The 27827-nt window shown below is 38.8% G+C and overlaps 1 protein-coding gene across 1 annotated transcript in view; it reads right to left on the bottom strand.

The window, feature by feature from the left end:
• The window catches only part of NPR2 (natriuretic peptide receptor 2), a 2072492-nt gene extending 2048424 nt beyond the window's left edge, over positions 1-24068 (bottom strand). The window contains exon 1 of the mRNA XM_044078984.1: positions 22766-24068. Within this exon, the coding sequence (XP_043934919.1) occupies positions 22766-23495 (730 nt within the window). The 5' untranslated portion in view covers positions 23496-24068. The remainder of the gene's footprint in view (positions 1-22765) is intronic.
• Positions 24069-27827: the final 3759 nt, after the last annotated feature.

Genomic DNA, 27827 nt, shown 5'->3' on the forward strand with positions numbered 1-27827 from the left:
TACATTGTCCCAGACAGCTGAAGTTTCTGCATAGCTAAACTGATATGCAAAGGAAGTATGAATACCTAACTGTAAGAATATAAAAATGTAGGAACCTTTGGCTAATGTTAGAATAGAAAACATGGTCAGTTCCTGGATGGAGATACAAGTAAAACTTTGATTAACAGAAAACAGAGGATAACAATAAAATGAATTAACTGACATGAAAATATGTTGACTAGTGGGGGTAACATAGGGATTATTACTGGTTCCAGTATCTTACACTGTTATAAAAGCCATTAGGCTGTCAGAAAAATACCTTTTTTGCAGGTGACATAATGTTATGCAACAAGGACGACAACTTAAATGCAGAAGGGACTGGAAGACATTGAAACATTTTGGAAGATTGTCAGAATAGACCAGTGGTAGTTTAAATACAACAAATAAAGACAGAAAGATATAGATAAATAAATAATGTGAAATCTGTGAGTAAAAAAACAGGAAAGATATGAGTACACAACTAAAGAGAAAATAGCCAAATTAACAAATTATGTAAAAGACCTTGATGACCTCTAAAACCCTGTCATAGAGGCACAGCAAAATAATGGGTATAGTTCCCCATACTAAAGGGGTGGCGTAAGCCACAAAACGATGGGCTAGGCTTGTAAATGCCCTCGGGCAGATAGCCTAGTATGAACCTATGAACCTATGAACCTATGTGCAATTAGGGGAAGACAGCTGCTTTTCTTTGGACACAAACAGGTCATAGGCATTTCTGAAGAAAGCAAAAAAATAATCTCCAGTCTCCAGCAGAAGTACCATCACATATAAACTAATTTTAATACTCATTTACCCTATCCAAAGTTGTGGGGCATAAGTACCCTGTCCATACAGGCTCATATCATACATTCATAGGTGCCTACTAAACTACTGATGTGTGAGGATCGTAAGAATCCAGCCGTACAGTACTATGGCAGTTTTTAGCCTTTATATTTTTGACAAAAATAACCAACAGGCAGGCAGAGTAAGAAAAGGTATCACATTTATTTGTTGCCTTTATCCATGAGCGATATAGGTGCTAAATCAGGGGTAGATTTGCAGACTCCCATCCATTTACCCAAATTACAAATCCATTCAAAATGAGTATGAGAAGCGTTTTAGGTGGTATGGAAGTGGTTCCATAGAAGAGGAATTCTCTTTTATGCATACCTGTCCCTCCAACATGTTTTTTTATTTATGCTGCAAAACATACTAAGATCCTTGAGCAGGTATTCATGCTGCCTTTGGACTTGTCAATGTGTAATAGGTCTGAAAGGATAGGATTAGTTGAGGCTGTAAACACAAGGTAGAGGTTGCTTCTTAATAGCCTACATGATACCAAGCAAATGGATAAGGTTTTGAGAAAGTCTTCATAGCATTTTGTGATTACAATACTTTATTTTTAGTGAGAATGAGCTCTTGACTCTGCAGCTGTGACAAGTGTTTGGTCAGGTACATAAAAAATGGGGCATTAGATTCAATGATCAGCCAGAAGAGAGTCAGCTACAGTGGAATGATTACATCTATGGACCTGGACATCACACCTTTAGAGATAAGCTGTGCAATGAAAAACAACTTTCTTACAGTAGTGGATGCATGGTGATGAAAGGACAGTTCATTTTCAGCGTAAGTTCCCAGATGCCTGAAAGTAGGATCAGCTTTCAAGAGTGTGTTGTCAATGTGATAGTTACAAGAGGAGTCATGCTTCTTGAAGGATATGCATACATTTCTTGACATTTAATTTTAGTCCATGGTTTTGACATAAACTAGTGATTTGGGAAAGGCCCTTATGGAGGATTTTAGTGTCTTCTGGGAAGTTTATGATGGCACCATGTTTACAGTCATCTTAAAACTTGGTCAAATATAAATCCTTAACATTTGCTTTGACCTCCAAGAACTAAATATCAAAGAGGAGTAGCCCAAGGAGCGGACCCTGGGTTACACTGCTACTTACAGGTCTTTTAAAGGAGGTAGACATACCCTCCCTAATTTCCCGGATTCTATTTGTGAGCCAGTTTGCTATACAATGAGCTACAATAGGGATTTACACTTAGCTGGGAGAGTGTATCTATGATTCAACAGTGTGAGATGATGCTGAATGCCTTTGTGAGGTTTATGTATGCTGTGTGCACCGACTTGCCCTCATCAGTTGCTTCAGTAACGTTCTCAAAGATGTCAACCAGAACAGGTAGGCAGGAACTCCCCTTGAAAAATCCGAAGTGGCTTGGGATGGGAATTTGTAGTTTATCTTTGTCCTTATTCATTAATTCCATGATGATTCTTTCCATAGCTTTACAGATGAGGTTAGTCATGTTTATAGGTCTATAATTACCTGGGTCCACTGCCGCCCCATGTTTGAGCAAGGGATAAGTGTTGCTGTCCTCCAGTCATTAGACATGAAGCCTCTTTGGGAGTTGATATTGAACAGCCTCTGTAGGGGTCGAACAAAACCTGTTTCAGGCTAACCAGTAGGCAACCTTGTATGTTATGTGACCAAAAAGAATTAGCGTTCATGGTCTTGGATAGTGCCTTGTAGACCTTGTTCTTGGTAAATTTGGGTGTGAGATGCAGGAAAGTGATCTGGGAATACAGGAGGGGATTGAGTTTGATGTTTGAACTAAATTTGTCTGCTAATACATTAGCTATGTCCTCTAGGTCCCTATATTTGATATCCTAGATTATTAGCTTTGCCCTTGGCTAGCATTGTTATTGAGATTTCTATCATAATTAAAAAAGACTTTGTGGCTATCCTGTCCTTGGGTGGTTATTTTCACCTCATATCTTGTTTTGTGTGATTTGATGAGATTCCAGAATTACTTGTTAAGTTTAACAAGACTGTTATTGGAATCTTGAGAGTAAAATTAATTGTTGTATGCAATGAGGTTTTTGCTTTTATTACATAGTTTGTTTATTTATATTAGGGTTCCACTGTAAGGGTTTATTTTTTAAATTTGATGTATTTACTTTTGAAGGGAACAGATGCAACTATTTAAATGTGCATAGAATTTGGTGATAAAGGATTCTGCATAAGTAGTGGAAGGGGCTTTTGAATTTAGCCAAATCATTGCTCAATTTTAATAGATTAGCCTTGGCATAATCTCTGAAGACAGAGGTATTAACAGATGCATCTTGGTTCAGTCTTAACATGAATGTGACTGATTTTGGGTCCATTTTTAACAGCGAAGAAGTTACAATTGGTGGGGAGTGATGCTGCCCACATTATTAAGGAATAAATCCAAGATTTTATTGCCCCTGGTAGGGATGTGGCCTAACCAGAGAGTTTGTATTGATGAAGTCTAGATATTTCTGGGCATACATGTTTGAAGATGTATAAGACTCCGAGTCAGTGAAGGGGTAGTTTAAGCCTCCTAGGAGAATGGTCTTTGGATTAATGCATAGGGACTTCATATTGGTTAGGTAAAATGTATGGATTAAGGGGGACATATAGGGGGACCTAGATCTGTGACACAATAAGGGGTTTTGCTTATAATGAATTAGATGTAGAGGCGTTCCAGGTCATCAATGTTTAACAAGTCTTGAGGTGAATATTTGTAAGAATATGGGCACGCTGCTGCCTTCAGTTCCTTCATCTAATGTGGTGGGTTTGAATATGTGGTAGGCATTGAAATTTTGCACTGATGCAGCAGCCTCATTGGTCTTGAATCGGGCCCCTGTGATGATGCACATATACATGTTTTCCAGGGCAAGGAGTACTTGTAGACAATAGAGAGTTTTATGAAGGCTCATAGCAATCAGTAACAATACTTTTATTTTATCCATATTCTGTCTCATTTTGTTGGAAGCATTGGAAGACTGACATTACCAAAAAAAGGGACTATAGGGGTAGACAGGTTTTTAACCAATATATGAAAGCTTTGGGAGATAGTTGCAGGCTATCTCTGGCAAAATAGTTAGATTCATCTACCATATCCTCCCTGGCTGATGTATATTGTACTTCATTAGAAGCACACCAGAAGCTAAGCCAATTGTTGAAATCAATAATCTTTTGTACATAATGTGGCATCATTCTTGGTGATGTTAGAACGTTGCTCAAGACTAGGTTCTTACTTGCCTCAGATACATTTTCTGGGAGCTCCATCATATCTGTCTTCATATAGCCTAGGGAGTTACTTCTCAAGTCACTTTCATCTGTTTGAACTATGAATGTGTCATACATGTAGCTGTGTTGCAAGGACTTGAGTGCATGCATAAATCATTGATTCCTAGTATATGACAGGCAAATGGCCATGACCCTTTCATTGCACAGCCTAGTGAGCAGTGCTTCAGTGTGTTTCACAATGAAGTCACCTATGACTAGGATATGTGATTGTGTGAAAGTTTACCTTTTGGATTTCTGAACTGAGTTTGTGTGACTCCTAAATGTATGTTTCATGGTGGGCGCTGTGTGAGTTAACTGTTTATGAGGTTGCTTAGGGTAGTTGTTTCTTATGATACATTTAGGAAGCCTTTGTGCCTTATGAAGGTTAATTTTAAAAGCCTCAGTATATTTAGGTCTATGTATTTGGTCTGAGCTCTGTGTATTTGGTTTAGTGTGATGTTGTTTGGTACTGGCGATCTAGATCTTATTTGTTGTGGCTTTGAGTTAGAGTTTTGCCACTAGTAACTTTATATAACTACATCTCTCACACATTGTGCCAGGTTGTTTAGTAGGTGGCTGTCAATAAACATGAAACAATGGTACAGAGACTGGTAGAAAGTACAAATCAGTGGTTTCAGAAACATACTAATGTGGGCTGAAGGGGAAGTAGTGCCTTTGAGGTTTGGATTTGATTAGTGCCTATGAAGTTTGGAGATGATTACTGGAGGTGCTCCCTGTCTGGTAGTGGAGATTGTGGTAATATCAATACAGCTGAATACAGCTAGAAAGCAATAATCTTTTCCTCCTTCTCTCACCAGAAGCAAAAGAGTACCAGTAACCCCATGCCACTTCTTAAGCGGTAGTATTAAACCATAAGTAGTACTAATACACACACACACACACACACACACACACACACACACACACACACACACACACACACACACACACCTGTTAGCATGTACTGGTAATGTGGGAGAGCACTAGGTATTCTGAAGAAAACTTATACAGACACATGAAAGTCATTCTACTTTTACTGCAAACAAGAGAAGGCACCCTAGTTGGAAGCCAGACCAGATAATCAAGCACCTTTATATGAGTAATGATAGTCGCTATACTAATAAAACTCAAGAGTATAAGATAAGCAGACTTCAAAGAAAAAGAAGACAGAAAAAGGAAATGACAGAAACTAAAGTACCTCAGAAGCCGGCATTAAGTTGGAATGGCTACTTACTTTAATAAAGTGATACTTCGCCAAGCACAAAAGAATGTCATTTCAGTAACCATTTGAAATGTCATGACCCACTAGTGCTACTCCTGAAATGAGGAGAATGAGTGACCGAAAGAATGGATTTACATTTACTTAGTCTAAAATGGCATTTCTTGTGATATTCCCTTTTCTCCAAATTTTGGTGATCATAGAGTTGATATATATATGTTTTTTTTTGGTATTTTTCTCAGCTTGTTGGCACTCAACATTTCATGTGCCAACATTTCAGTAGGGAGCCTGCAATTTCAATATATATATAAGTGCAGGTGCAGGAGGATCATGCAGCAGTCAAGGAAGAATTATTTTACAGTTAGAGAGTTAATAGAAGCAACATTAGTGCAGACAACAATAATGTAACAATAAAGTAATGACTGGGATGAACTAAAAAAAAATAAAATTGCTTTTATGAGATGTGGAAAAATAATACTGTAGTTAAAAAGGATCAGCAACTTATTCAGTAGTTAAAGACATCTGTAAACTAAGTAAGCTAAGAGGTTCTTATCTGCCATTAAAGCCACTGAGGAGTGTTTTCTGCATCCAAAGTATCTGGAGTGATTATTTCCTCCTTCATTTGCCTACTGTCTGGCTATGAGCAAGTCAGTTTACCAGACAGTGGGATGGGGTTGTCAATGAAAAAGGACAACTGTGTCTGCTAGATTACCATGTTAAATAATGTATAAAAAAATCCATGTTATGACATAATTGCTCTGAGTTGATTACATTCAGAATTTTTTTCTAAGTAAAACAAAAAAACTTGCTTAAGACATTAGCTGCACATGTTAAAATTTATAGTTTTACTTATAAAAACAAATAACATACAAGAACAACTGATCAAACCAAGACATGATTCTTTACAGGTCACTGATTGCCAGTTGTGAAGTCACAATACACCAAAGAACAAAGCAATGATGACTGCTTACTACTGGAAATCATGGCCAGTATAGTTTCTGTATGTGTGTTATCAGTGATCTCTTTGTTTTGGGAGATTTCTCCTTTCATTGATGTTGTCCAACGGAGGGATTAGAATATCTATGTTCATTGGTTATTGGGGAGCTTATCCTGACTGAAGGACGTGAAGGGCTTATTCTCTGAAGAAAATGCTTACAGTTTGTGTTTTCACTTTTGTGATTTTTCAGATACTTGTGTTTGCTAATGTAGCTCATTGGCTTTTTGTCATTTGATGTTTCATAGAACCACAAATAAATGCAGACAAGCATGCCAGTAAGAAAATGTTTAATGACCTTAGCATGTTTTAGCTTGCTACAGAGCCTGAGTTTTAAATATTTGCACCATGCATGTCTTCACTGTGATGATCCCTACTCCAGGCCAGTAATCATGGAGCCTCAATCCTGACCACTAACACCAGTGAGAGATGACCACTAGGAATAAATATGGATACACACAGTATTTTCAGATGAACCCATGGTAGTGGTGCTGCGGGAGCGTTGTCGCCTCACAGCAAGACGTTGTCCTGTTTGATTCTCAGCTAGAGCGCCTTCTGTGTGGAGGCATGCGTGAATGGGTGTGCCTTCATTGAAGGTTGTGCATCAGGGCTGGTAACTCAGCATGTAAAAATCCACTACCAAACATTAGCGGACTGGAGTTCCGCTGTGGCGACCCCTAACCGGGATAAGCCGAAAGACACAACAACAGTATTTTCAGATGCAGCTTCAAGACGTACCTCACTGTATGCAAACAGCAGATGGGGCAAGTATTTGTCACACTCTATTTTAAACTGGTCTGCAAATATCTGTAGCATAGTCTTTAATGTAGAGTTTAACCTCTTCACAAGACCATTAGTCTGGGGGTGGTAGGGGCTGGTCTTTAGATTCTTCACCCCACATCGCTTTCACAGAAAAGCCAGTAGGTCTGACATGAAATTGGCACCTCTATCAGTCAGTATTTCTCTCGGGAAACCTACCCTACTGAAAATATGTAATAAAGCACTTGTCACCTTCTTTGCCTTAATGGAGGATACTGACACCACCTCAGGGTATCTAGTACCATAATCTACTACTACCAGGATATACTTCTTCTCTGTAGAACTCAGGGAACTCACAGGCCACACAATACCCATAAGTGCCCTCTGAAATGGCTCTTTAATCACAGGGAAAGGCATCAAAGGAGCTTTGACCTTGCCTCCTGTCTTGCCTACCTTTTAGCACTGCCCTGCAGTACCCAGGTACATCCCTTGCAATCCCAGGCCAATAAAAGTTCTGTATAATATGTATCTTGGTACGCTTTACACCCATATGACCTGTAAAAGGAATGTCATGGGATATAGCTAGAAGTGCCAGATGGTAGGCTCTGAGCACTACCAACTACTGTATTACCTCATCCTCTAGCCGTCCCTCAGGGGTCCACTCTCTATACAGTAACCCTTTGCCCCAGTATACAGACTCCCCTTTTCCTTGAGAATCAAGTGTTTCCTTATTTACCTCCTCAAAGCCTTGTAAGGTAGGATCTCAAAGCTGTCTCAGCTCTACCATTTTGACCCTTCCCAGCTACCTTTCCACAGGAACCCTGGTATCTTCTGACAGTGGTGCTTCATTTTGAGCCTGGATACTACCACTCACCTCTGTCCTTGCAGTCACCCTGTCCACAGGAACATCAGTACCTACCAACAACTGTGGCTCACTTTCAGACTGATTGCTATAGGGTAGTTCCCCTCCCTGAAATAACCACACCAAAAGCCCCAGCTTCAGGAGTGGGGGTCTGTCTCAGTCTACCCTAGGCTACCAGACCCACATGACTGTCTCCAAGCCTGACTGCATGTAACAGCATGCACACAAGGTACTGCATTATCAAAATCATTCCCTATCAAGACATCAGCAGGGATATCCTTATACACACCTACCTGCTTACTTCCTTTTCCACCTTCCCAGTCAAGGTGTACCCTGGCCAAATGTATTTAGAATAGAGTCCCTCCTAAAGCTCTAACTGCAGTGGACTGTGAAAGCAAGTACTGCTCCTCTTTAACCACTGCAGGCTTTACAATGGTTATGCCAGAGGTTGTGTCTCTCTTAGCAGTGGCCTGTCTTCCATCCATTAAGATAGGATACATGCTCCAGTGATAGTTTGGTACCCTGTTGTCTCCAGAAAACTTATCACTGGCATGCTGTTATTGCCACTAGCTGGATCCATCACCTTTTCTTCCCCACCTTGCTTCAGTGGACATTTGTATGCTATATGGCCCTTCTGATTAAATTTAAACATTTAACTATTGATCCTGGCCATCTACCTGAACTACTGGCTTCCCCTGTTAATGGTGGACTCTGTTGGGGTGGCTTAAATTGCTCACCATGGGATCCCTTGTATCCATGTGAAGCACTGGGTATCCCCTTCTTGTGCACTGATGTCTTGCTTGCTTAGTAGAGATCCCTGTTTCTCCCCAGCTCATCTGCAGAGTTACACTCCTGGTCTGCAAACCAGATTCTCATGTCCTCAGTCTAAGTGCTAAGGGCGTGTTCCCTCACCAAAAGGTCTGCAGCCTTTCAAAAATGGTGACCTGACACCCACTCAACCACTCATCTGTAAAAATGAGTGCTTAACTCAGCAATATAATCACATACAATTCATGTGCCTTGCATCTATGCTCACAATTTTTTCTCCAGTAAGCTAGGTATTAGCGTAAAACATTCCAATAAAAATTGTTTAACTTTATCATAGTTTAAACAATCAGTGTCAGACAATTTAGAAACAACAGTTACAGCTTTACCATGGAGTAAGGGGGTCATGAACCATACCATGAGACCTTGGTCAACATTATACTATTTACATACTGTTTCAAATATATGAATAAAATATCAAAATTATCACCCTCTGTAAACTGTGGAAGAAATTTACTGACCTTTATTGCTTCTAGGGTTTGGTTATTCCCTTCTCCATTACCTCAATTACCCTGACGAAGAGTCAGCATCTTCCTTTCATGTTGGCGCTGTTTCTTCTTTTCTTCGGCCACCAAATGCTGTAGTCCCTCATTCTCTTTAGCCTCCAACTGCTGCAGTCTCTCTGATGATTCTAATTCCAATTTTTTCATCTCTAGTTCATGTCTTTTCAACTCCAGATAAGTTTTTAAGTTTTCTGAGGAAAAGGTTAACTGTCCTGTTTCTGAAGGCTGCACATCCCCATCACTAGACTGGTTATATTCCTGGTTGCTGGTCCATGCTGCAGCTGCAATTAAGGCTGAACTAATTTCTTCTTTAGTCAGTTTGGCATGCGAATGCACCAGTCCTTTGGCTTTACACCCCCTGATCAACTGGTCCTTTGTCAGCTTTCCATAATAATCTGTTGACATCTTTGTCTGATTTATCTGACTATACTAAGCTAACAAAAATAAATAAAACTGTTATAAAAATGAAACTCTGTATGTTTACCTTGTGGCTGCTGACAGTACACACACTTTCAGTGACAACTTCCCACAGGCTACTGAAGTTCAATTAAGATCCCACCCAATGGCCACCAATATGTGATGGCCCCTACTTTGGGACAGTAATCAAGGACCCTCAATTCTCACCACTGACACCAGTGAGGGATGGCCACTAGGAACAAAAATGGATACACACAGTATTTTCAGATGCAGCTCTCTGCACCAAGCAGAATTTACCTTAAGAGCATACAGGGAGCAGACTCCAGACTTGGAGCTGGACTCTCTCTCTCTCTCTCTCTCCAGGCCCCAAACAAGACTCCATACTGACCACTTTGGAGATCTGTGTCCCTGTTCCAAGTAGCTGACACACACACTTGGCTATATGATTTTCAAACACACACACACACACACACACACACACATGCACACACACACACTTAGGAAAGGTTGGCACAAGGTAATTATACTGCCATCGGTCAGCTACACTAAGGCTCTTACAAGGGTACCCAATTCTACCAAGTAAAATTAACACTAATACAAATGATAGAGTTTAACTAATGCAGCAAGGTGGCCAAAGTGTCACTAAAAGTTTTAATCGTAGGAGATATAAAAAATAACACAGTTGGACGGATTCACACAGATGCAGAAAAACAAAACTTAACTAATCTCACTGGATTTTCCTGACTGATTAAATAATTATTGTTCCCTAGCTAAATAACTACAGCAAGGTATGATGATGAGTGTTGAGCTGCTTACTACAGCAAGGAAGATAAGGTGTGCAGTTATGTGAGATATCTGTGAGAGATCTTTCCTGTCAGGTCATGAAAAACAAAGTGCTGCTGCAAGAGTTCTGTCATATCTCTCTCTAATATCTAAAAAATAAATTCAGTGCTGGTTATAGAATGACATCACATCTGGTCACCTGACTCTGGTACAATACACACTCAAAGCTTTGCTAAGATCTGTTGCAGCATCTGAAAGCTATAAAACAATTTCAAAAACTTCCACCCTTTCAGGGTAGCAATTAGTCCATCCATAAGGACAATAAGATTCCTAGTCTTAGTTTTCCTAGACATTTTTGTCTCTGACTGCAATCAGACTTGTAAGACAATACGGTGTCTACAGGACTGCAATCAGTTTCTCTCAACATTTAAACAGATTGAACTCTACAGTTCCCTACAAAACTGTGTCTACAGAACTGCAATCAGTTTCTCTCAACATTTAAACAGATTGAACTCTACAGTTCCCTACAAAACGGTGTCTACAGGACTGCAGTCAGTTTCTCTCAACATTTAAACAGATTGAACTCTACAGTTCCCTACAAAATGGTGTCTACAGGACTGCAATCAGTTTCTCTCAACATTTAAACAGAGTAGGTTACACACAAAAAGCATTTGTTAAGCTTTTACTTACAGTGCTTTGTAATTAAGCAGGTCACCATATTGGTCAGCCATAGGGCTCTTTGTTTCTACTTGAGTGGTTGCCTCCTTCCCCTGTAACTGAAGTAACTTGACTCTTACATTAAGAGCTGTAATACTTACCTTATAGCTTTAGGACACCTTAGGAAACCTTGTAAACTGCAATAGCCCCGCTACATTCGCCCTCGCTACGCTCGGGCTCTCTTCGCTCCCCTCCCTGCCCCCAATTCCATCCCGCCCCCAGTACTTCTAAATTTATAGTACTATAGCCACTCCCCCACTTTCTAGATCCTATCTGCTTTCATCTAGGATAATTCCACCCACCCCCATTCTACTACCTACATTGTAATAGCACCTATTAGCTTTCATCTGGCATTCTCCCATCCCCCTTCCAGTACCTTTACCTCACCACTCTATCTTCTGGTGTTGCATCACCAGGTAAAACAAAGTTCCTTCACTCACTAGCTGAATCACATATAATGATATACGCCTCTTTACTACCCCTCTTGTTCACACCATACCTCCTTACCTTGTATGAAAACCAGTTTCTCACGGGATTTCAGGTCCCAAAAGGCCATACTATCACCCCAGCTGTAAATCCTTCCACATTCAACCATACTTACAGTACCAGATCCTATTCAACATCTTGTTCCGTCTATCAACATCTCAACCCCAGGCACATTAGCTCTAGATCCAAACATTACCACAAACTAATAAACAAATTCCTGAAGTTCATCACCAAGTATAGACTCAACCTAATACTTGGTGGTGATATTCACCCCAACCCTGGCCCACTCACTTCAGATACACATACCCCCTCTACTTGTAATCTAAGCTACAAACCTACAATTAATAGGCCAACTAACTCTCTCCTAGTCTGTCATCTCAATATTAGAAGCATTAATAACAAGGTACATGAATTGCATGCACTTCTGGATGTCCACTCCCCTGAGATTCTCTGTTTATCTGAAACCTGGTTAAAACCTAACACTAAAGACAATGAAGTGTTACCACCTGGGTATAACATACACAGGCTGGATCGTGCTTCGAGGAAGGGGGGTGGGGTAGCTGTACTTTATAAATCTGAGTTGAATGTCACCATAGATGTAATACAACCTCCTCAGATTAATAACTCTGAGATTCTTTCCACCAAATTGCAACTTAATAAAAATAAATGCATTAATATCATCTGTATGTACATTCCCCCAGGTAACAATATATCTACATTTGAAGATATCCTGCACTGGCTATCATGTCACTACCCCCAAGAAGCCCTACTACTTGGAGACTTTAACATAGACTGGGGCACCTGTTCCTTAGAATCCCCAACCACCCATATTAACCTGCATGCATTTACACAAATCATATCCACCCCTACCAGGATAGGTAAACCCAACCAAAAAGAAAGTATACTTGACTGGGTACTCATAAACAGTCACCCCCAACTGTACACCTCTGGTACCCTCCTTAATGGCCTAAGCGATCACCTTCTCACATATGTAATTAAGCACAAAACCATTAATTCCCAACAACCCTTACTCAGAAAGGTTAGAAACAATAAAAACTTTGACCCTGCCAAATTCCAACAAGAACTAAACTCATGTCTATTCTAAAACACCTCCCCTTAGAGGAAGTAGTAGCATACTTTAACAACAAATTCCTTGAGATCCTTGATTTGCATGCACCTGTTCGTTCAAAGAGAACCAAGGCAAAAACTGCACCATGGCTTTCTATAGAATCTAAACTCAAAATTACCCTTAGAAACAAAGCATGGGCTTTATGGCGTTCTTCTAAAGACCCTCAAGATCACATTAAATACAGACAATCCAGGAACGAAACCAAAAAATCAATTTTACAAGACAAAAAACAATACTACTGTAATTTACAGACAGTAAACCAAAATAACCCTCAGAAGTTTTGGGCAGGTTTAAATAATCTACTACATTCTGGACAAACTTCAACCCCAATCCCTGCTACTACTATTGATAAAACCCCTGAAGATGTTTCTGATAGTTTTAACCAATTCTTTACTGAGACAATTCAAGCCCTAGCTAGCCAACTACCTCCTAGCTCCCCTGGTCCTGAAAGTAGCACCCCTAGAAACCTACTTGCATTCAGCTTCCAACCAGTCGCCACTTCACTTATCTGTACCTTGATCAAAAAATTAAAACCCACTACACTTTCTGCTGATCAACTCCTGCCGAGTACCTACAAAAATCAGCTGATGCTATTGCTTACCCGTCTCAATACTAATCAATAGAACCATAGTAGAAGCTAAAATTCCCACCATCTGGAAAATATCCTATGTAATCCCACTTCACAAAGGAGGCAGCTCTACTGAATTCTCCAATTATAGGCCAATAGCTATACTCTCTCCACTTGCAAAGATTATGGAAAAATGTATTCATAGACAACTCATGCACCACCTAATCCAAAATCGCCTTATGGCAGACACTCAGCATGGCTTCCATCCTCATCACAGCACTACTTCAGCCCTCCTAGCCTTTACTAACACCATAAACCATAATCACAACAATAATTATATATCCTCAGCCCTCTTTTTGGATCTTTCCAAGGCATTCGATATGGTTGATCACCAACTTTTAATCCACACCCTGCAAACATTCTGTCTAGATACTGGAGCCCTCCAATGGTTTCAATCCTACCTGAATGGTCGACAGCAGGCTGTCTTCTGGCAGAACAAACTCTCTAACCTTCTACCTAACACCCTTGGAGTACCACAAGGCTCTATACTAGGGCCCTTGCTGTTCTCCATCTTCATTAACGACCTTTATACTGTCATCCCAAAAGTCAGCTGTATCCAATATGCTGATGACTCTACTCTGATTTGCTCAGCCACATCTCCAGTAGAGTTATGGTCAGCTACCCAGACCACCTTTAATAGAATAGAAAACTGGCTTTCTGAACATCGTCTGATCCTAAATCCCAAAAAACTAAAATGCTGTTATTTTCACCAACACGTAGGTCTACCGCTTTCACCTTTACCATAAAATCAAATGATGGCACAATAATCTCCCCGACCCATCTACAAAACTATTAGCTGTCATCATAGACAATAATCTACAATTTGACCTATATGTTAACCAAACTATCAAAACCATCAATAAAAAACTAGGGTCACTTTACAGAATAAAAGCCTTCCTAACCCCTCCAGCTAAAATTGCCATAGCTCGCTCTCACCTTCTTTCAACCCTTCTGTATGCATCCCTCTACTCTCGAATTTGAACAAGACTGTCCTTAACAAACTCTCAATTTGCTACAACCACATTGCCAGGTTTGCCACTGGGCTGCCTTTTAGGACACATCATTGCATCAATCTAAATCAGCTTGGTTGGCTTGAACTACCCAGCCTAATCCAGTATAACCAACTGATTATGGCCTATAAAATCCTCTATAATCCGGACAATACTCCTGCACTTAAAAATATTATCACCCCCTATAACAATCCTAGACTGCTTCGATCCTCTAACAAACTACTAATTCAGACTAGCAAAATTAATAACACAGCCGGTGATTCTCTCTTTGCAAACTCTGTAAGTAGATCCTGGAACTCTCTTCCAGCTGATATTACCTTGCTTTCCACCTTAGGTCAATTTAAAACTAGACTCAAACAACATTTGTCACTTAACTGGCTATGTCATTGTATCAAGCCTGGCTAACTCTCTCTAGAATGTGTAACAATCTGTTAACCAGTTTACTGTGTAATTTCATGTAATCCTGACTTGTGCTCAGGATTAACTGTAACCTGTGGAACTTGTTTAACTTGCTTACTTATGTAATCTCTGTAAATAGTCTGTTTGTAATATGTAATGCTGGTATTATGTAATGCTGTATCTGCTTACCCTTGGAGCTTTTCTCCCCGGGCCTCCGCTGAAAATGGACATGCATCCAGTCGGACTATCCCAGTCAACAAATGTAAAATAAAATAAATAAATAAAATAAATAAAATCTTTATGGCCTAAACCAACCCATTTAATTTTCAACCTTGTTTTCAAAGTTAGCTGGATTGAGATTAACCTCTTCCTTTCCAGAATTCGCTGTTAAAACATATACATTTAGTCAGTTATAATAATACTGTCTGACATACATGAATACCTCTTTTCTATCCAGCAGGAACCACTGTTGATGCATTTTTATCGCAAGCAACTTTACAAATTTATTTTAACCTAAGCATCTGTATAAATCAGTGTGATAGTCAAATGACATACATTTCTTTACTAAATTCCAGCTAGCTATGCTGGCATGTTACACATGCACTGCCCTATTCTCCCTGGCACAGATGGCACTACCTCATATCATCCCATGGGTGTTTGTAGTATTTGTGAATCATATCACTTTGTCATATCTATCACATTATTCCACTTGCCTAGCCTCCTATACTGAAAAATATACCATGGGTGAGAAATCAAAACAGCCAAAACTAATGTCATTCTCACTACTGAGATAAAACAACACAATATTTGGGTAATAAAAGTAAAACAGTTGTGAACCATGAGATCAAAACCCTACCCAACAGATAAAAACAAAATACTGAATTTCTGGCTTTTCAGTCAAGCTGTCATGCACTGGGGGATTCCACTGCATGGCCTATAACACAGCACATTACAATGTACTGTATATGGTAAGTGTTTCTGTGTATGTGTGTGTATGTTGTATTCCGTATCATGGCCATGAGATACATAGGCTTGATAATGGCAATGACACACTCATATGAGAAGTACCACTACTAATGTGAAAATAACTACATCAGGAATAATATTTTGCATTTCCTGAGTAACTTAAAGATAAAAAAATAAAAAAATAACCTCAAGTTAAAGGCACTATTCTGAGCAAGTTACCAGCTGTTTTCCATCCTTTACACCCATCTGTAAAACATTGTGAACTGAGTAGACAATGGTTAGATGAAACTTGTTATCCCAGTCACATAATATGTATAAATACGATACAAGTGCACTAATCTGTTTACTAATTATAGTAAACAGTGTAAGTGGAGCAATAGGTAACACACATGCCTTTGGTTCTATCCCCACAGGTGCTGTACTCCTGAGTGTGTTGTCCTTTGAATGAAATGTTAAACTCAGGTTCCATCTGCCTGAATTGGTGGTAACCCAGGATGATATAAAAAAAGTCCCATGGCATCTATCAAAGAGAGTAGGGGAAGTTCACCAATAACCAGGTCAAACTTCCCCAAGTAGTATAAATATCACCTCAAGTTTCCCCTGAAAAGATGGTACTGGCCTAGTGGAACTAACCTGATTAACCAAGGATAAATAAAAAAATGATACATCAAAGAACAGCCAAAATACACATTTGCTCTTTAACTAGACATGTAAAGGAATTCTGGATGTTAGCAATAATGCAATGCCCTCATAATTCAACATATCAAAAAGCTCCTCTGTGACCTGGCCAAATTTCCCCAGGTTAATATGAATGCCACCCTAGGTCTACCCTGAAAAGAGGCCATTCACCTAGTGGGACTAACCTGGTCAACAAACAGTAAGTAAATAAAATAAATATTAAACGAATTATATGAAAAATTATATGGGAGACAGTGCTATAGCTAAACACAGTGCAAGCTATCATACAACTCACTGAGCATACCTAACATAAAATCTAATTTATAAAATAATGTAAACCAGTGAAAATGATGAGTTCAAGTTTAGTGAACAAAAAAAATCCAAGTAGTTAAACAAAACAGAACAATGTGAAAGAGTGGACAGACGTGCTCTGAACATAGGCATTTGCAAAGTCTTTAATGACTACATCATGCTACAAAATATAAAAACAACAGTAGTAAAAAAGCTTTTAAATAGTGTATAGCTTTGATGCATGCTCAGCTTTACAAATGCAATTAGCCGCTTAACTATTTTCCAGAAATTGATAATGTATGTGTCGAGCTTGGTTAAAGCAGTATGTGTTAGCATGCACAAATGTTTGTCAAAGTATATGAAATTCAGGTCTTCCAGGTAGTATAATATGGCAAATTAAATTACAATTCTCATAAGCATTACACATTAATGGTACTAAAAATGATCATTATGTGTCATGAGAATGCTAGTATCTTTGTACAGTGGGAGTAGTCTCTGTGATCCCTACTGTGCTGGTGTTCTGAGATCATGTCTGAGCCACAATGAGGGTTATAGTCTGATGTGCTGTGCAGAGCTTACTGCAGTTAAACAGTGCACACCTCCACTGTATTGAATTGTGCATAGTGATTTTCTTTTTCGTTATAATAAAGTGAAATACATTACTAAAAAACAATGCTTCTGTACACTTTAGAAAGCTACAGCATGAGGTAGACAAGCAACAGTCTGCAGATGTCCAAGCTATGATCCCTAATGACTGCTATTGTCTAGCTTGCACTTCCTTACTGATGGCCAGCACTGCATAATCAAAACAATTAATTAAAGTTAAATCACTTTATCTTAAACATAGGTCAACTGATTTCTCATAATGTTAAAGTATTACAGTGATGCATGTTATTTCAAAAGCAAGGTCCTGGTTGTGCATTTTTTAACACTGCTCAACTAATAATCCATTAAAACAAAGTCTTGTTTGACTACTGCATTTCTTGCATTTCAAGTTTCCTTGTAGAATGCTTCAGAAATATAACAAGAATTTTTGGGTAGCATCCATTAAATACTGGTGACAGATCATATTATTCTACTTCACCATATAGCTGCTGCCTTGGATGTCTGGCCTTCGAAGCCCCCACAGACACAAAAAGGAACAGAGCCAAAGGCCCTCCAAGAGATCCGTGCTAGACCATCAACCAGTAACTTTCCTCTGGAGGCATAGAAAGAAGCAACAAAGTAACACACCATCTCCATGGCAAACAATAAAGAAGAAGGACCTCAAAGCCCACAGTGAAGCTGAGTACACATGGATTTCCACTTGTTTTCCCACCTCTGGTAACACAGGAATTAGGTTGTACCCACACTCATCCACCAGCACTAGGCTGCACTAAGAACTCATTCCCAACATCTTCTCATGTTACTACAGCTGTCCCAGTGGTACAAGAGGGTGACTCTATATTATTGCCTGTTAAGTTTTTTATAATGTGTTTGCTGTTAAGTAAAAATGCACAGACTGCATCTGCTATTCTTTTTGCATGAATATGATATACTACATTAAAAATATCCAAATAATATTGTATCTGTAAATTAGAATTGTGAACTCAAAAATAACAAACATTTATTTCTGTATTGAGCTTCCAGCCTCTTTTACTTATTAAGCACATCTATATTAGACCTATTTTGCAAGACTATTTTGTAAGTTATGACATTTGTTTACCAGAAAAGTCTGACTGGCTAATAAATACCCATTTTCAATGGAGGCCCAGGAAGAAAAGGTCCAAAGAGTTAGATAAAAATCAAATAAAACAGTAGGATATATGTGATTAAAAAAGCATATACATACATTTTGAATATGGAATACATTGGATACAACAAAGCATGAGGAGACAACAGTGATGTCATAATAAAAAAATAAAAAATGATAATTAAATATGACAATCAGTATATTCAAAAGTAGTAAAAGTATTGTCTATTATGCTAGGAAATAAAAAATAATATATAAAATAATATTAAGTTCCCCCAAGAATATGGGGACAGGCAGGTTTTGGAATGTACTGATAAATAGTATGATGAACAGTTAGTAAGAATGTGAAGTATTTGTTGATATATATCATACAGGTGAGGTACATGTGCATATCCATGAGTTAGTGAAAAATTAAAGGTAATACATGGCTTTGGCCATGCACCATGTCATGGTTAAAGGGGTGTGTGCTTTAATCTACTTATCTAGTTATCCAAAAATTGACTAATTCATTAATTAACTAGCTAACTAAACAAATAAATAAAATAAATATTAACTCTGTTTACTACTTTCTGAAAATATTTGAAACAGTTGTTAGAACAAACAATGGCAAGATCAGAGATTTACAGCAAATGTATTCATCTTTATACAGTAGAAATGAATTTCCTATGGTGACACCTTCATTAGTTTGAACAGTAATCAGCAATAATTTATTTTTGGCCAGACTTCATATAAAGAAGTGTAAAGCAATAGATAAAAATATGCATGACAGGTGTCATTCTCTCAGCAACCAGAAATAAAAGAAGAAAGGGTTAAAATTTGTGAATGAATAACTGATTAAATAAACAAATAAAGCCATAGCTACAGTGACAATTGCTCCTCTGTAACACATTAAGCCATGGAGCAACAGGAACTAAATGACTGCTCATTTGAAGTACAAAAGAAACATTATTTCAAATTATAATGCTGAAAAAGGATAGCAGCTAGTGTTTGAGAATGGATAAATATGATTCTGTAATTTCTGAGGATAGGGAAACATCTTAAGTAGTGCTCTCAAAGATCTCCAGTTCTAACACTTGCTGTCTTACATGCAGTCATAGTCCTTTGTTGTACACCAGTTTCTACCATTACCCTCTGGTTATGTAAATTCTATTTGTTTGTTTGTTTTGCTGGCTGAAATGCTTGCATCTTTAAACTATCATGACAAAGCTTTTACTAAGTATAAACACAGTTTTCAAATTTAGCATGACATTGGATTTTATTCCTAAAGCAGTTTTATATGTGTTTGCTAGGTCCCACATACTAATGTCATAAAACCTGGATTAAACAAATAAAAGGTATACAGTTTTCAACAAGAAGCAGTGTTCCTCATTATTACCAAAATAAAACTATGAGATCTAAAATGCTATTTAATGGCTTATTTCATTAAGGCACTTGCTGCAATAGTTCTAAAAGTATGATGTGCTTTTTTTGGATATGGCCTTCTTATGAGGCGGAAAACTAACCACGGAGAGTTACATTAAAACTAAAGACACTTTTCTTTACAGGAAAGAAAAAAATACAGTTCCATATCTTTAAGCATGTGCGACTAGGTGACAGATGCATTGTTTTAAAAATAACAAATATCGCAAAAAGCTTTTAGTCACAAAGATTTTAGCAATACCAGTATTACGATTTATCACAGTTCATTATCCATTCCTCTTGCCAATGAAAAATGTGGCTCCAGCCTTGGACCTGTAAGCACCCCGTGATGTGCAGTACCAGAGGAGACTGGGTATTCTGCTATCACTCTGACAACATTTGTTACACGTTTTTCAGTATATGCTTATCTTACAGTCCATCACATCTCTATCTCTCTATCCATTCTGCATACATATAATGCACTCACCCTAATGTTTATGGACATCAGGCTTATTTAAAAACTCTGTATCTTCAAAGTATGTTTGATAATCCACTTATGGTATACAATGAGCTCAGAAGAAGGATGAAACATGACATGTCTATAGCTAGTGAAATTTGGCTTTACTGGCCAAAATGCAACAGTCAAGATTTAAAAAAGTAAAGTCTTAAGTATTCAAAAGCTGTGTAGCTAAAACACTGGCATGTCAAGAGGTCCTCCACAAGCGTATTACATAGTGAAGACTCTAGCGTGATTGAGTCCTTCTTGTAGTTTTTTTTTTTGTAATACATTTAGATTTATAATATATGTGTGTATATCTATATATATCCATATGTGCGTGTGTGTTTATGTAGGTGTGTGTGTGTGTGTGTGTGTGTGTGTGTGTGTGTGTGTGTGTGTGTGTGTGTATAGATAGATATAGATAGATATAGGTTCATGGGTATATAGATACACACACACACACACACACACATATATATATATACACACACACACACACAGATAAATACACAGGTACACACACACACACATTTTATATATATATATATATATATATATATATATATAAATGTATATATATATATATATATATATATATATATATATATATATATACATAGACATACATTCTTAAATATGTATTCACATATCTGATCACTTTATGCCATATTGTTCAGTCATCCCTTATCAGCTAATACCTGAATACAAGCCTTTATGACTGCATCCCTTTTTATATGCTGCAGGTTTTTTTCTACGTGCATACATTTATAAACAAGTGCTTGCTTATATAATGAAAGTAGAGTTTGATGACAGTATCTTTTATTCTCTGCCTGTCCAGCACTGTATTTCCATTCATGTTTTTATTCAGATATGCGTGTTTATGTAACCTTTTAATGCTGCAACTATCCTTGTGACTCATGTTGTTTCTAATGGGTCCCTGAATTAGCCAAACTAGCCAGTTAGCAAACTAAATAAGCAAATAAGTAAATGTTGTTGTTTACCTGGTACATGCTGTGCATAGTATGTTTATATGACTGCCATATACTTAACATATAAGATTATTGTTAATGTAAAACCTATGTCAAAGTGATATTCTGCACTACCTTATTATCTGTACTCTCTGAAATCAATTATCATTTTGGGAGAGTGGTATGCCTTTAAAATTGAATGAAGTAAGTTGACACATTGTCTTGCGGTGCTCTGCTGCTGTAAGAAAACAAGCATACTAAAATAAGCACTCTCTCCTCTTTTTCTTCCCAGGATATCAGCTTATCAGTTAAGACAATAAACTATTTATACAATGGGAATCTACACTGCCTTAAAACACAACATCACATAATAAAGTGAGACAGTTATGAGACTGCTGATGTTTACCATTTATGAATGTTTGTATAACTGAACTCTAATGCCTAACAAAAATGTGCACTGTTTATTGAAAAGTAAACTTGAGTATCTACTATGCAGCAGCTGAAATGGACACATGCACTTTGCTTATAACTATTCATCACCTTAACACATCATTATTACAATGGCTGTGGCCCTGGAATTCCTTTTATGTATCTACTGGACCATAACAAAAACCTTTAAAGCTGCAAATATTGCCACCTTAGTTAGCTATTCTTGACACTGATAAACACTGTCAAATTATATCTGCATACAATGTTGATGTCCCATGACATGTACTAAAAGACTCAAGAGCTATTTAGACTAGAACAAATATGGATTTTTTTAGATAATTATTACACTAAGGGAACTGTGGTCCCCATTGCCACTGGATACTGACAAAAGACAATGAACTACCCAAATATGATACACCTTACATTTTCATGGAACATATTACTCCGTTGGTTTTAGGTAGAACTCTGTATCCCAAGCTGTCAGTCTCCTCCCAAAATAATGATGCTTTGTATTATACTATGAATTGAATATAATTCAAATACCTCAAAAAAGAGGTGGCAGATGTATGTATTAAAATTATCATTCTAGTGTGCTATCACTACAGAATAATGACATTAGGCAGTTATTAATAAAGTGTTTATTAGGGAACACATAGTGACCTTTATTGCTGGCTCTCCTGCCTTTTGTGTTTCACCCTTGTGTAGGAGGACACACTATTTAATGTTTTTGACTAGTTAAAATGCTGATCCGTTAACATTTAATTTCTACACAGCGGCATGCATAGTGTATGGCTGCTTAAGCCATAAATTAACTATACATTAGACCTGAGAACTGTGACCACCTTTTCTTAGCAGCTGTAAGGTCCTACGTTTTACTCATCTTCCAGTAATTCATCATATTACAATGAACCTTTTACAATGCCCCTCCCCACCCCCACCCCATTGCTGTTGCTTACTTCTGGCGTTTTGCTGGATGATGTTAACTGCGGCTTCTGCACCATCTTTTTCATCATAAAAGTGATGCTGTACAGTCATGTTGACAAGTTCCTTTTCCAGAACTGTATAAATCCCTTCGGTGATGAAGTAGTGCGGACGATCGTCCTGCTTATGGTCAAGGTACACCAGCAACACCCGGGACTCCCACCCGAAGTTGCGTCCGAGACTTCTAGCGAAGTGCCCCAAAGTAGTGTAGATGGGCCCCAACCTGACTGTAGTAACTGATGTTTTTTCCTTGTCATCAAAGCCATACGCCTGTGCCCCAGCTGTGATAAGAGGCAATTTCCAATGGGCAGCAAAGCGGGCCACTGGGGCAGCTGGGTACACGCAGCCCGGGCCAAACATCACGTCTGGGTTGTCATAAAATTTTAGATCCACAGCATTAAGTGGAGCCAGTTCATCAGAACATTCGCCTTTACCTTTATTACTTGCTTTAAGTGAAATGCTAAAAGTGTAGCCCCGAAGTAGGCTGTCATTCAGCATGACCCAGTCTGTTGCCATTTTCATAGCCGGGCCAACCCTGTCCCAAGACCAAGCATACTTAACCGCGTCAACAGGTAACACCACAGCCAACGTGATGGTCTGATTCTTGCCTAATGACCCATACGTTCTGCCATAGGGTTGGGGTGTGCCGCAATAGAAGAGAAACAGGGGCAACAAGAGCAACTCGGGCGGAACTCCAAGTTCCATGGTAGTTCAACTTGACATGGACTAAGTGCGCAGGGATGACTGGAATAAGAGACACCCTTAATTCCTTAGAAAGTGAGGTACAAGTTTATGTGCTCTCCCGTTCGGTCAGCATTAATCATTCCCTAACATCCACTCTGAAATGATTCCTCGAAACTCCAGTGTTGTGACAAATGGGGTCTCCAATCTGTTTTTTTAAATTGTCCGATGCTGTCACACACACACACCCAGAGAACTGAACCCGTTTATTCCCAAGCCCGTAGAGTCCCTTTCATCCAGTGAGTGGGACTCCCCGAAAAAAATGTTGTTTCACTTTATATTGCTGTCTTTGGCTTTCAGTTTCTTAACTTATATTCTTCTGCGCATCTCTTATGAATCCCAAAATAAAATAATTAAACACGCAAGACTGCAAACACAACTAGTTTCCGTTTATGTCTGTGCACAGACTAGATCCTTCGGCGTCAGGCTGTTCATCAGTATGGAGTGTCTCCGTTATGTTCTCGCATCTTTCCCTCTCCCGGTTCTCTCCTAAGCGAAGACATTCAACTCTAATGGGATGGGAAGACCAAGTGCAGGGGTTTCAGGTCAACCCTCATCCAGACGTCACTTAGGACAAGGACTGAGCTGAAAGGAACGGGATGAAGGCGCCACCTAGCAGTTAGTGAGAGAGAAACTCACTCAAAGCCTGACTTCAAGGGAAAAAGTCTGGAGGGAAAATACTTTACCGCGCGAGCTTTGTCGGACCACAGTCAGACAAATTTCTGTCATTTCCTTCTGGTGTCCCTGATTTTGACTAAGATTTTAGCTCTGGCTCTCTTGATCCTTCTATAACTGGTGATTTTTCGAGAACAGGTGATAAATTACACTTAATTCATAATGAGACTATTCAGTTATAGACTTATTTTATTTAAGAAAATGTATATTAACTCACATTCTCTTATTTTCTCGGTTCGTCCCTGATTTTGTTGAGCTTTGTACCTGACTCTTTTGAGAGGTATGCACCTTAGAAAAGTGATGCCTCATTGGCTTACTCAACGAATCCACTGTATTTCCGAAAGCATGTATTACTTATCTCTTAGGAGTCAGAAACCAGGAAGAGTTTGCAAGTTTTTTTTAAATGTGACTAGATGTATACATGTAGTATTTTACGTTACACTTTTATAGAGGCTTGCATAACAAACATATCGCTTAATGTTGTTGTTGTGTATTTCGGCTTTTCCCGGTTAGGGGTAGCCACAGCGGAACTCCGGCCCGCTAATAATTGGCAGTAGATTTTTACGTGCCGAGTTGCCGGCCCTGACGCACAACCTTCAACGAAGGTACGCCCATTCACGCATACCTCCACACAGAAGACGCTCTAGCTGAGAATCGAACAGGCCAACGTCTAACTGTGAGGCGACAACGCTACCGCAGCAGATTACCACCGCAGTCTGTTAGTTCAAAAAATGATGGCGTGGAGCCAACAAATAATGACAGCTTTTAAACTAATACAAAGGTCAGTTTTTTTTTTTTTTGCTTCAGGAATAACAATTTGTTTTTTTTTTTAAGTTGGGTTGTTTACCAGGTAAGCCAACTGGACAGAAGTGTTCCTTTTCCTGGGGAATGACTGCTTAAGTGACTCCTCAGAGTCAAACAGTGGATAAACAGGGTGGAAACAGAATCGAACTTTGTGCCCTTGACCTTTGAAGCAGTCAGGCAAGCCATTCAAGTCCTGTTATTCTGTCAGCATTTTATGCCAGTTGTACTAATATGCAGGGGTGTAGCCAGAAGTGTACAGTCTGTATTCAAACTTAATGTTATTGCCCCTAATGCCCACCTATCATTTTAAAATATACTCAATCCTCAAAGTGCTAACACCCCCCAGTACCCCCCACTATATAGGAAGGGGACACATTGCTTTCAAGTGTTTATGCCCATAAAAAGCTGTTTTTAGAGTTGTATTCCTTTCATACAAGGATTCTTTGTATACCTCTATATTGTAAATATTTGTTTAAACATTCTGTATTTTTTGAAAGCTGAAGTTTTCAAGAGATATTCAGAAAAAATGTATTTATTTGAGTACACTGAGTATGCCTAGCTAAACCCTTGCTAATATGTAAAAAAATAATTGCTGTGATTCAAGACTTTGGCCCTCATTATCCTTAGCTTTGCCCCTGATCCTGGACAGGTTGCTTGGGCTAAGTGGTAGTCTGCACATCCATGTAGTAATCTGCATTTGTAGCTTTCTCTGTAGTATTTTGAATAAAGTGTGTTTACCACATATCACAAATGCTAGCTCTCTGTTTTGGTCGGAAAAAGTAAATTTATTTTGTTCTTCTCATTTAGCTTTCCATGTAGTGTTATGCCAGGATCTAATTTTTTTTTTCTTCAAAGAATAATTATGGAATTGGCCTGGAAGTCTGGATAGTAGCATGCTTTAAATGTTGCCATTCTGGTTATGAAAATGATTTTAATTCATACAAAGCATCATACTTTATAACTAAAGCTTTCACAGAAAGTGTTTGGTCAGCCTGTAGTCAGAGATCATGCTCCCATAAAAGTGTCACTTATTTTATAGTATAACACGTATATGCTAAAATATACCCTGATAAATGCTGTAGTCTGTCAATGACAACGGGAGATCTGTTTTTATCTCAACCCTTCAAGTTGTCATAGCTGGGCAATACTTGCCACACCATGAATCTGACGTGACCTTTTTTGACTGTGCAGTGCTTAAAATCTGTAAATTCTAAGATAAATGTGTGTGTGTCTATCTTTCTATATATGTATATACACACATTGGCTACATTATACATGCATGATGTGTGTGTATGTGCCAAGGTACACACACACACACACACACACACACACACACACACACACACACACACAAACACACACACTTGTATATGTATATGGGTGCATGTGTGTATGTGTAGCATTTACTACAAGTGCTCAAGTGTTGCTAAGTTGAGACACACTTGCTCACTGCCAACAGTTCAGTTTTAATAAATTACCTATCCCAACCACCACCACCACTCAACCTGAATACATCTTCCTACCAGAACCTTATCTCTAACCCTAAAAACTTCCATGCATTCCCTGATCACTCCCTAAATGTAAACCTGCACTCTCCATCCCTAAACATAAAGTCCCTAACCTTAAAACTCAATTTCCACTCCCTAATCTGACCCCCCCTTCTCCCTAACCTGAAAACTCCCTTCCTGTTCTCTAAACCAAAAACTACCTTCAGCTCCCTAAACCTAAAACTCCTCAATTATTTCCCAACCCTAAACTCCCTTCCCACTCTCTAAACCTAAAACTCCCTTCATGCTCTCTAGGTGTAACACCCTCCACACCCTAAACCTTAAACTCTCTAGTTATTTCTTAACCCTAAACTCACTTTCCCATCAACTTAAAGCCCCATTCCTGACTGCTACTTAAACCCCCATCCTGCAACCCCAGCCCCACAACTGCTGCACTAAGCTTGATCTAAGTCAAATACTGTGTTTAGGTGATAGCTCCACTCTCTCCTCACAGCTGCAGCTTTTTACTCGAACACAGTATTCGAGGTTGAACTATGAGTGGACAGCTGAGCGAGCTAGCCAATCACCCAAATACTGGTTTGGCTGAGATAGCACCCATCAGTAAAAACTGCAAGAAAGATGAGACAAGTTAGAGTCTTTACTGTATAATACCTTTAAGCCTCCTGTAGTGGAGGCCCATTGGACAGATGCAAATGACCCCATAAGGAAATACCAGTGTTTCTGCTACATAGCTTCTGAATGCCCATGAAGTTTTACTTTTTTACTTTTTAAGTCTTTATGGGTACATCCAGGCTAATAAAGCCAAACCCTACTAGCTGTTACGGGTTAAATGCATATATCCCACGGGCTTCCATTATAGGATGTTTAAGGTATTAATTACCCTGTGAAGACTAGCTTGGCTGTTTCTTTTGTGTGTGCGTGCGTGTGTGTGTGTGTGTGTGTGTGTGTGTGTGTGTGTGTATACATACACACACACACATGCACGCGCGCGCACACACACACACACACACACACACACACACACACACACACATACACACAATCTATATATACATATATGAAGCATTTATCAGTTATACGTGTGTGTGTGTGTGTGTGTGTGTGTGTGTGTGTGTGTGTGTGTGGGCACATAGTACAGCTACACAAATAAATAAATAAAAACTCCGTATGCTAAAAAAATCCTGCTAAGAACTCAGAAAACCCAGTTTTGTTACTAAAAAGCAGCTAAGCACCTTTTCTTAACAATATACTAATACATCTGTTTTTTAATCTGCTCATTCAGCACCTTCTGCCATCTACACAGCTCATT

Source organism: Protopterus annectens, chromosome 1.part1 (assembly GCF_019279795.1).
Source record: "Protopterus annectens isolate FY-2018-M chromosome 1.part1, PAN1.0, whole genome shotgun sequence".
Lineage (NCBI taxonomy): Eukaryota > Metazoa > Chordata > Ceratodontiformes > Protopteridae > Protopterus > Protopterus annectens.